At 38.6% G+C, this 12,015-nt stretch overlaps 1 protein-coding gene across 1 annotated transcript in view; it reads left to right on the forward strand.

Annotated features, from left to right (window-relative positions):
- LOC124775462 (ATP-binding cassette sub-family C member 5-like) overlaps window positions 1-12,015 on the forward strand; it is a 375,967-nt gene that overhangs the window by 347,056 nt on the left and 16,896 nt on the right. The window contains exon 21 of the mRNA XM_047250294.1: window positions 2,659-2,851. Coding sequence (XP_047106250.1) covers window positions 2,659-2,851 — 193 coding nt within the window. The remainder of the gene's footprint in view (window positions 1-2,658; window positions 2,852-12,015) is intronic.

The following is a 12,015-nucleotide window of genomic DNA, read 5'->3' on the forward strand; positions in this document are numbered from 1 at the left end:
CATGAAAATGAAACCACAGGGCAAAATTTGCTAGAGATACAGACAAAAATGTAAACAAATATGAGTGAAATACATTAAATATATGAGAACTATATGTGACTTGTGTGTACATGAGCAAAGCCATGGACAAGAAACTCATGTTAAATCCCTGGAATGATTTCAACCAAATTTGGTACATATATAAGTCACGATTTGTAAAGAAATACTGTGGGGCTAAGAATCACAAGCCTCCTATAGGGTTGATAACATGGAGAGAGAAGGGGGGAGGAGGATATGGACAGACAGAGAGAGGGAAGGAGGAGGTGGCCACAGACAGGGGGCAAGGAGGAGATAGACAGACAGAGGAGAGGGTGAAACTGACAGAGAGAGGGGAGAGGAAGAGCTGGACAGAGAAAGGAAAGAGGAGGAGATGGCAGAGACAGAGAGAGGAAGACATAGACAGAGAGAGGGAGGAGGAGGAGATGAACATAGAGAGTGGAGGACGAAATGAACAGAGAAAGGCAAGAGGAAGAGATGGACAGAGAGAAGAGAGAGGAGAAGATGGACAGAAAAAGGAAGGAGGAGAAAATGAACAGGGAGAAGAAGAGAGAGACAGAGAGGGGAAGAAGGATATGGACAGAGAGGAGGTGGAGGATGTGGAATTAGAGGAGGGAGGAGGAGATGGACAGAAGGAAGAGGAGTAGGTGGACAGAGAGAATGGGAGGAGTAGATAGACAGAAAGAGAGGCAGAAGGACATGGTTAGAGTGGGGGTGAAGAAGGAAATAGACAGAGAGAGGGGAAAGAGCAGCAAGGCCAATAGAAGATTTGACTAAATACATACCTTTCAACTCTGGATCCTCAGCTAGAGAGCTATAAAGCAAACTAGAAAAATTTTGGAAATGACAAGTGTAGTTCCCCTCTTGGATTTTTCTGTAACTTATTGCTTCTTTCACCTCTGACAATGATTTTGATTTGTAAAAAATGTCAAGTTCCAATTTTGTTTGGAGTCCATGTTAAAATTAAAGTCCCTCAGTAACTGTAGTATTAAAATGTCTTTGGGGAGCCGATCCCATCATAATAATAGCCTATATATGAGTATGGCTTGTTCTCCACAAAATAGAAAAAGTACCATAGTAGTTCTGGCCCAGCATTGGCTTGATAAAGGAATAACAATATTATGTATTACTTGACCAAATATTCTGTGTTTCTGGTCATGGTGATTAACTTGGTCATGTGATACATTACAGCCTTCTATTAATTCAATCTATTATTTGGTGCAAGCAGTGAGCATAGAGAATGTCTTCATATATGTCTTGCTATTAATTGATTTTATTTATTTATTTATGCTAAGAAAAAGAAACAGTGATGGTACCAATACAGAATGTGAAAGAATGTTTGCAAAGTGTCAAAGTTCAGTAAGTTGATGTTATGCAAATTTTTGGAGAACAGAAACAATGCTGGCAAATGTAGGATTCAAATACTTACTCCATGGAGTACTTCATTGATGATATACATAAATGTTTTGTTACACAACAATTTCTGCAATGCTATGGAAAATATGTTGAGATATTAACTTGGTGAAAATTTCACAGCCTTTATCACACTGAATCACAACTCAATTTTACCAAAGAAACTGTTAAAAAGATTGATGTATATAGTGCATTTTGTATTAAACTAAACCAGTTGACAACTAAGTGAGTATATGTGAACAAGAAAACATAGTTGTGGAGAGATAATATTAATTCAGATGTTAATGGCAAATGAAGCATCTGGTTCAAACAGCTAGTGGTTAGCCATCCTGAAGAGACCACCAGTGCAAAGTCAGTAAAAACATTGGCATTTTAGACGCTTTAATATTTCATAATGATACAGCCCAATACCCTAAATGATTTTGTTCAAATTAGAATTGGCTAAAAAAGCCTACAAACTTATTTTCCATGATTTATTCAAACAAGACAGGGATTCACACTCCTTACAAAAAGTAAATACCACAGTGCTAGGTGTGTTTTTGAAAAATAATACCAGTCAATATATATTTTTGCCTGATTTTAAGCTTGTGACAGAGCTCCATTTGTAAGTATACCACAACTGTGGTGGTATTTCCATTTCCCTATTTTGTTGGAATAAATATGATGATGATGCTGCTATAGTGTAGAATACAGTTCACTTTTTCAGGTGCTAAAACTAAATGTTGTTTTTTGTACTTAGATGTTGTATCCTGTTGGTTGTTAATGACTGACATAATGTACCTCACTAATGTAGTGACGCACATGAATACCTTCCAATAACATAATCCTATCTTTAATTAGATAAAGATCCATATAAGTATATTCCAGTAATATATTTTAGTACATGTAAAACAAGAAATCTGAATATAATGTATGCTGTTCTATTCTGTTCTTACTGGCACGGTGGTCAGTTCTGAGGCTGCAAGTACAAAGCCTTTAGATCTGATCTTTTGGACTGAACATAGTAATGTGCTGTGGTATTCAAACCAGCCTTAGTTTTGGTGAGTGACTTTCATTTTCTGAGAGCAGCTTCAGCAACTGCCTAAGAAATGCACCATTTCATGCAATTTGCTGTGAAGTGTGAGAATAAAGTAAAAGTCTAATTAAGTTCATGTTAAGCATTTTATTTCAGAAAGTTTTGATTTACTAATTCAGTTTTTATTTTTACAGATCAAATCTCATTGACAACAATGACAGCAGTATTTGTAATGTATATGAAGCACTGGAAGCAGTTGGGATGAGAGAAAAAGTAGAGGAGTTGCCTGAGCAGGCTGAAACAGCAGTGCAAACGGGCACCAACTTATTCACCACAGGGGAATGTCAGTTACTATATTTGGCAAGAGCAATTCTCAGTAACCCCAAGGTTAGCATTTATTATTATATCAATGGAATAATTGTTAGAGAAAGGATAGTGTTATTTAATTATTAATGTTATTTTAAGTTTGCACGCACATGCCTTTATTAGTCTTGGTCTCAATAATAGTACTTCTACATACATTTCAGTAACCTTTTGGACCAATTTAACAGACACCAGATGCCAGTTGCATTTCCTCCAACTTTTTCTGTTTTGCGTGAAGTAACTGACCTTTGTCCTGCCTTCCTTGATGTCTGTCTTTTATAGACTTGCAAAAAGGAAGAAACCCCTCCCTTCCAACCATTTTGAATCATGATAGTTTTTTTCTAAGATTGTTTACTGCTATATTCTGATTAATCCAATCAGTTAAAAAAACTGGTTTATCCAAACCCTATACAACTAAAGACAAGTTGACTCATTCAGATCCTACAAAATTTCAATGACGTAGAAATTTCTGTTTTAGTACACCTTCATAACCTGCAATACCTACTACTTTCATTCACCTTACAGGAAACATTGGAAATTTTGCTTTATATTGATTCATAATTAATAGAAGTGGTGATACCACTACAACAATGCTATTGCCATTGATTACAGTATTGATTGCTTTATTCATAATCATACCCTTTGCCCATGGACTGGAGTGTAGCCCTTCTCACCTTCCTCCATTGACTTCTCTTCTAAGTAAATCCCAGTTCATAAACTAAATAATCTTGTATTTGTCTTGTTTGTTAAGGAACATGCTGTTCCCTTTGACTCCTCAATGTTTCTTAAGTATTTCTTCTCTACCTGTGCATGAAATATAGCTCCCACATTCCTGTTTATATTTCTATTTCTCTCACCTTCGACTCACAGGGAACTATTTTGCCATTTACTTACCAACTGTCTAAAGTTTTGTGACATTTTCTAATTCCAGTGACTTGTACCTTCTTGAACGTCTTCTTCTCTTCACCTACTTGTCAGTAAGGAATCTGAGCTTACCAGTTCAGATAACTCCTCTAGATATTTCACTTTACTACTAACTTGACTCCAGTCTCTTCTGATGATTTTGTCCTTGACCTTCATTGATAGTTGACCAATTTTAATTCTTGCAAAGTCACTTTACTTAACTTCCTCTTCCAAGTGCTTTGCATGGTTTAGGTGGCACTCAAAGAAAGAACATAGGACTCTCCAACTCTTATCCTATGCCACTAACCCCACCTCTTACCTAATACCTGTAATCAGAGCATTCTTTGAATACCTCTGGACCAATACTTTGTTTTGAAAACTCTTTCAGATTTCTCAGAAATCCATGAAACCTACCCATTAAAACATGCTCAAATAGCCATCTTCATCTTTACATAGGTTATCAAAAAACTGGCTTCTCTATCTCTTTTTCTGACTATATGTCATATAATGTCCCCTGAAATGATTTTAAAATAGCATTGAAAGAACTTCAACTTGAAGCTTCAAGGTAGGGAATTATTTATGTAAATTTATTCATCTTTTCAATTTAAATTCATGTCACCAGTGACTCTGGTTCCAGTGTTCTTTTCATCTGCAAAACTTTTACATTTTCCTACAGCAAATTTGTATGTTCTTGTACCACACAAGTTTGACATTGTGTTTCTCTATGCCCCATGTTTAGGTCCTGGACTTCCAGCTACAAATCTCATATGTCAGTTTGTCTCAAAGTGGCTGTTACTCTGTAGTAATTGTTTTATTGTGTTTGCATTGCTTTCAAATTCTGTCTCTCCCAGTGACAACTCTTGTCACCTATGTTCAAAATTTATTTCTAGTACATTTATCTGTTTGCTATTATTTAATTGGCTAGATAAAGAATCTACTCACCAAGCAGTGGCAGAACACAAATGTAAAAGACGGTTGTAATTGGCAAGCTTTCTGAGCCAGTGGCTCTGCACTTTTCACTCTTATTAACTCATGCATGATGTTTAAGCAGTAATCTCTGCCTTAATACTACCCTGTCTTCCACCTTGAAGCTCTCAAGTTTTCAAATCTTGTCCAATGCAGTCCCCAACAACCAGTCTTTCCTTCTCATCCCATATGGTACTTCTCCCCTGACATGTGGTTCTGAGTGGCTTCCCCAAAATCTACCCCTTGTTCTGGACCTCTCCAGTCTTTATCCTCCAACCCTCTTCCTTCCCCTTCAACCCTCCTGCCTGAAGAAGGAGCCACTGGCTCCAAAAGCTTGCCAGCTGCAACCGTCTTTCGTGCGTGTGTTCTGCCGCCACTTAGTAAGTAGATTATCTATGCAATTTTGTTAATAATTAATTGTTTTTGTTGTTATATTAGCCCATGTGATCATCATTCCTTTTTATGTAACCCTCTTGTCATTCTTTGTTGCTGTCTCTCTTGTTCAAACTGTCATCTCTTTTCTACCTTATGTGCTAATCCATTCGTTTATTTATCTGTATCACCAAGATTAATCAACACTTTGCCCCTTATCTTTTCTAGTACTGATTTTCGTGCTCGTAGATGGGTCCATTTTTATTTGTATATAACAATTCCATTGTTATTTAACAATTTGCATATAACAATTTACAGTTCATTACATTACATGGCCTTCTCCCGATCATCTTTCACCGATTTATTCGCAAACTTGACAGCTATTTTCTTCCCCAACATCCACTCAACTTGCTTATACGTAATTCTTTCATGTTTTTGTACATCTGTTTTTCGGCAAAACGCTCTGATCGACTATTATTGCCATCTCTTACGTCTCTTTAATTGCCAAGCTAAGTACGGTAGTTTACATTTTCTCCTATGACTTTCACTTTCTGTTTACCCAGTTTTTAAAATTTTGGCCGTTTTCATGACTTACCCAATCAACTTTTTCCCTTTCTCTTATCCAATCATTTTTTTTCGTATCATACATTTTGCCCACTCATTACCTCTTATTAACGATTTTCGTATGAATTTTTCTAATTTTTTCTGACTTTTTTCATTGCTTTTCTTCCGTTTTTCTATCTTTTCCACCTTCTGCTTATTTATTTATTTATTTTGCCACTCCCACGATTTATAAATCTCCAAAACTGTCCTCTCTTGCCATCATCCCATCTCATATTACATCCGTCATTTTTGAAAACACGCTCTTGCACTATCAAAACTAAGGTCCCACATTCTGTTTCTTGAAATCTACTTGTCCCTTCGAGTTACTCCAAAAGGACTACCACTGAAAGTCCCTGTTTCTGGATGGAGCCCTACCCTACACCAGGCTCTTTTACGATTTCAAATACAGCAATATTCTCCTCTTACCTGGCTAATCTCTGACCTATATGCTTCATCAGCCAATTTCCACTTTATCAGACTTCTCTCCTTCTACAAAATCCTGCAGTTATCTGCCCCTCATGTTTTCTTGAATAGTATCATCCATCATGCCAACTTCAAACTGCAGCAACATGCCACACTTTACCTCAGAAAGCTATCCCGCCTTCTCGTAAACTACCTGAACAGTGGTGTTTCTCTTCCTGTCCTCCTGTAGGTCCCTAAACAGCCACATCGTCAACCAGCACTCCTCTCCTACAAACAACACTTGGCCAACCTCCTTAATATCCCACAGCCTTCACCACTACCTCCCAGACCAAGAATAATCCACAATCACAAGAACCAGTCACAATAGTACAGTGTCATTAACCTCTCATCTAAAGCACTCTCCCCTCCTGAATAATTTGTATTATCTAAAGGTCTCAGTTTTAGCCCTAAACCTGCATGTGATTGTGCTGCTTTGGTGAAGGACCTAATTCACACGTAATATCGATTGCAAATATCACTTTGCAACCCAATCCCAAAACATTTCTAATAGCAAACCAGACACTGAACCCTGCCTTGAACAGTTCAGACCATGACTCCAACTTGATCCACCACCACTACCTCAAAATCATCCCTTACAAGCCTTCAAAGAATTCCTCACATCCAGCATTGCTTCACAATCCTTCCTCAGGTCCCTACAACATGACCCTAATCTGTCCTCTGCAGAACTACAGGCTCTGTGTTCCCTAAAAGCTGATGACTCCATCATTATCCTCCCAGCAGACAAAGGACCTACCACTGTAGTACTTGACTGAAGGGAGTGTGTTAGTGAAGGTCTACACCAGCTGTCTGACACCTCTACATACAGTGTCTGCCATCAAGATACAAAGTGATCTGCAGTCACTCCTTAAAACCTCAGGCCTCTCACAAGGACTATCACCTCAATCTGCAGAACTTCTCACATCACCCAAACCATGCACCCCCACCTTTTATCTTCTTCTTAAGATCCACAAACCCAATCATCCTGGCCATCCTATAGTTGCTAGCTTCAAAGCACCCACTGAACATATATCTGCCTTAGTTGATTAACACATGCACCCGTAGTACAAAGATTCCTCTCCTACATCAAAGATACCAGCCATTTCCTAGATCATCAGAAATCTGCACCTGTCCCACTCTCACCACACACCTTCCTTGTCACCATTGATGCTGTCTCCCTCTATATCAACATGCCCTATGTACATGGTCTGTCTGCTATTGAACATTTCCTCAGTCAGTGCTCACCTGATTCCAAATCTATGACATACTTTGTACTCACCTTAATCAACTTTATATTTACCAACAACTACTTCACCTTTGAGGGGCAGACATACAAACAGACCAAGGGTACAGCCATGGGAACCAGAGTGGCTCCTTCCTCTGCCAACCTTTCCATGGTTCACTTGGAGGGGGCTTTCCTGGGATCCATAAGCTATCAGCCCCTGGTTTGGTTTAGATACATTGATGACATCTTTACCATATGGACACATGGTGAGGCTCACCTGCTAAAATTCCTGTAATCTCTAAATACCTTCTCCCAGTTAAATTTCACATGGTCCTATTCTGAACCCCATACCACTTTCCTTGATGTTGATCTCATCCTCACTGAAGGGCAGCAACAGACTTCTATCCACATTAAACCTACCAAAAAACAACAGCACTTACGTTTTGACAGTTGCCATCCTTCCCACACCAAATGTTCCCTCCCATACAGCCTTAGCTACAGAGGCAAACATATTTGTGTGATCTGAGGTTTTCCCGGCGTACAGAAATCTTGAAAATTTCTTGGGTATTCAGCTGTGTAGTGCTGTCCAAAAATTGGGATATTTTGGCAAGCCAACTTCTTGCCATCTTCAGGCATTCTGGGAGTCTGATTGATCTCTGATGGATGCCGACTTTATATAACCTCCACCCCTCTCCCACAGCCTCTGTCTGGGCACTTCCGAGCAGTCCACAGCCAGTGGTGGGGAAAGGCGGCAGTGGGTGCTGGGGGATGCACAGCTCCCTGCGACAGATCATGGGCCGCAGTCCTTCTGTGGCCAGGGCCACTTGTGGAACTCTGCCGTCTTGGTGACAATGCTTCTTCTTCTTATTCATCAGGTGTCCTGACAGGAGTGGATTTCCATGTAGACTCTCATGTTTTAATTATACTCAAAGCTGGATCCCAGGCCTTACTTAACTGGAAACTGCTGTCTTTATTTATTAGTTCATCATGCAGCCAGATCTCCACTGACTCTTTGAGGATACAGTCCCAGAAGGTGTTCAATTGCTGTAACACCTTTGTGCCATCATAGTTCATGTCTTGTCCATGTGAGATGCAGTGCCCTGCCATGGTGGACTTGGTCAGCTGTGCATTGTCTGTTCGGCGTTTATGTTCACTGCATCTCTCCTGTACCATCCGGATGGTCTGGCCTACATATATTTCACTGCACTGGCAAGGGGTGCTGTAAACTCCTGGTTTCCGGAGCCCTAAGTCATCCTTGACTGATCCTAATACTGTTTTCGTTTTGGATGGAGGGCATAACACACATTTGACATACTCAGAAAATAAATAGCTATGTCATAGCAACTAGGCTGGCTGAACATGAATGCAGCTGGAGGTTGCAGAATTCTGACTCCGCATTTGCTGAACATGTACTGAGTAAGGGTCACAATTACCAGCCAGTGCCCTATGTACTTCACTTAGCAAACAAAGGCCTTAAACTCAACCTGCTGGAAGCCCTGGAAATTAACAAACATCTTGCTCACAATCCAGCTCTAATCCTAAATGACAGACAAAGCTCAACACCTCCCCTCTCCTAAACCTCATATAATCATCTCTGTTGTTCATTACTTCCCACACTGTCTGCTCCTATATATTCTCATCTTCCTGTATTCATTAAGTTCTTCTGTTTTATTGAAGTTGTCTATATATTCCATATAGACTGTAGTTCCAATTGTTAAGGCTTTCTTTTAACTGGTACTTGCATTACTGTCCGTGTTTAACACCACTTGTAGTTGTCTCATCAAATATTGTTTATATCTTACTTGATTCATTTATTTAATGCAAACTGTTACATAGCCACAGTTTTTAATATAATGTTAATGTTAAAGTGCAGTACCAGCACACTCTCAAAGAGTACATTTACAGTATGTTCCCTCCAATGCCTCCATTTTCCTGCATTTATTTATTTCTGTTTATCTTTCTGATATTGCATAAGTTCCTTATGTATTCTGTAGTTACATTGATAATTGTTTCTTCTTTTAATTGGTTTGTGTATCACTCTCCATGTTTTATACCTCCTTATGTAGCCTTCTCAAGTACTGATCTTACTTTATTTTATTAGTTTTGTTTATTAATAAAAGCTGTTATGTAGGCATGCTGTTCCTATTTTGTGTTTAAGGTTTTCCTGTCTACTCCATTTTTATTTATTTACTCTTCAATTTTTTACTTCTTCATTGCATTTCCATCACACTGTCAAAGATGTTACTTACTGTATGTTTTGGCTTCAGTCTAGGTGTGTTACTTCTTTGGTGACAATACTCAGTAAATGTCCGAAGATGGCCTTGTAAGCCAAACACTGGTTAACACGATAAAAGTAATATTGTAGAATAAAAGCAAACTGGTACTTTTCATTTATTATAATGTTGTTCTATCAAGAACCAATGGAAGATTCTGTTAACAAAATACTATGTCTTTACCAATTGCTGCATACCTTATGTATCTTTGGTTGTCATAACATGCATGGGAAATTATGCACTTTCTTTTCATGCAGCTTCATTTCTGCACTGACCTAAACTAAAGACATCTGTGAACCTTTTCAGAATTGATAACAGAGCCCCATCATTTTTTGTCGACTCTCTGTTCTCATTATATTTGGATACAGACCTAGCATGTAAGTTTATTTAATTTTCATAGCAGATCACTGAACTGTCCCTGAAGAATCTGGTCATGTTGTGCAGCAGGTGTGCTTGTTTCAATCACATCAAATGCTTTGTGTGAAATGGGTCATCTTCTGAAAGATAAGATGTTTTCTAAAACATTAATACACACATTTTTATCTCCCTCATATTCCATAGTATTCACAATCAATTTTATACATAAGCTTTATTTCTCTACCTTTTCAGAAAAATCTGTCATTTGTAACTTGCAGTTAATTGTTTATTGCAGTTTTCTGTATTTTTTTGCTCTTTCAAGGGCATCATTAGTTTCTTTGTGCTTTGTGAGTCACTTATAAAGGCCAAGCTCCATGGCCCTGTGGGAGGTCTCATAATGCTGTCTGACGTGGCTGTAAAAAATTCTACCTTTGTTATTCCTCTTTAAATGTCAGTAAGTAGGCTTGAAACAGTAATTAGTGTGTCATTTCAGTCCAACAATAGTATATGCACACTCTAAGAAGACTCTCAGCGAGGTGATAGGTGAGATTAACTGCATCAATTAAACTGATTGCTTGTAAATAGAGCTGACTCATTTCTGCTTGGTAGCAATTTCAGACAGTAGGCAACAGTGTGATTACTGGGTCTAATATATCACAAAATAAGTTGATTTCAAATTCATTTACACATAACATTTCATCAGTCATTAACCCAGTGTATCACTTCTGTTCTTGTAGATGTAGATGCACTAGTGTTGTTTGTTAGTTCACATTAGCAATTAACAGAAATAGTTAATACACATCACCATCATTTAAATTCTATCAGTTCAAGTAGTCCCAGCAACTACCTCAATGACAGTCTTCTTAGAGTGCGCACAGCAAACAATTCACACTTTGGAAAATCATGTAGGATGTAGACCCTACACTATACCCCGTAGTATAACTTATTGATGTAAAGTGAGGGGAATGTCACTGCCCACAATAGTTGGGCTAAACCTCACAGTCCACTCAACAACAGTATGTTGAAGAAGGCAGTAATGGAAGGTAGCATGGCCCAAAAGAGTGACTCTTTTTGCAGCTTCCTTTGTTGCATGGTACAGCAGCTCCATAATCTAACACCTTCTTTTAACCTTTCCTACTATTTTCTGACAGAGAAAATGGTATTCTTTCCAGCATAAATTGAAACTTCTTTCAATTAAACTGGCCTATAATACATTCTCATAACAAATTCTATCAAATGAGTGATACACAGGCCTCTTGGGAAAAATCCGAGCTTCATCAGTTCTCTGGGATATAATAAGTTTTCTACATCTCATATAAATTTTCGTTCTTGTGGCATGGTAAATATCCAAACACAGCAACTCAGTTATACAGAAAAATGGTAATTTTATAATCTGGACTGTGTTTACTATTGGCTTGGTTTTTGGGGCATTTCCCAATCATGTAAACATGTCACTGCTGCAGAGAAACACTACGAGCAGGCCAGTATCAACAACAGCTTCACTCAGTTTGTGTTTGGCACTGCAGTAACATGCCACATAGAGACATACAACAGAGTCTGGTTAGTGGCTTTACTTTCAGCAGTTCATACACAGCAAGATATTGCCAGTCACTTAATGTCACTCACATTGGTGTGTGTAAGGTGTGGAGAAAGTACAGAGAGATGGAAATGTGAATGATAGACCTCACAGTCATTGTCCTCATATGACAACACCATCATGTGCTCATCATCAGCTGCCAGACATATTGGAAATGACTCCTTCCAAGCAACAGGGATTCTTATCTCAGACCAAATAGTGCTTGGAATATTGCATCAAGATGGTTTTCATTACAGAAGACCAATGAGACATTTTGCATTGAACCAATGAAACTGACACAGTCGTAGGACCTGGGCTCTTGCACATTAATATTGGATCATTGCAGAATGGAGTAATGCCATGTTTGCTGACGAGACCAGGATTGTTTTATGACCAGACACTAGACTTGCTAGGGTCATTGCACAGTGACTGAATCCAGACAATATTCAGGACC

Source organism: Schistocerca piceifrons, chromosome 2 (genome assembly GCF_021461385.2).
Source record: "Schistocerca piceifrons isolate TAMUIC-IGC-003096 chromosome 2, iqSchPice1.1, whole genome shotgun sequence".
Classification (NCBI taxonomy): Eukaryota; Metazoa; Arthropoda; class Insecta; order Orthoptera; family Acrididae; genus Schistocerca; species Schistocerca piceifrons.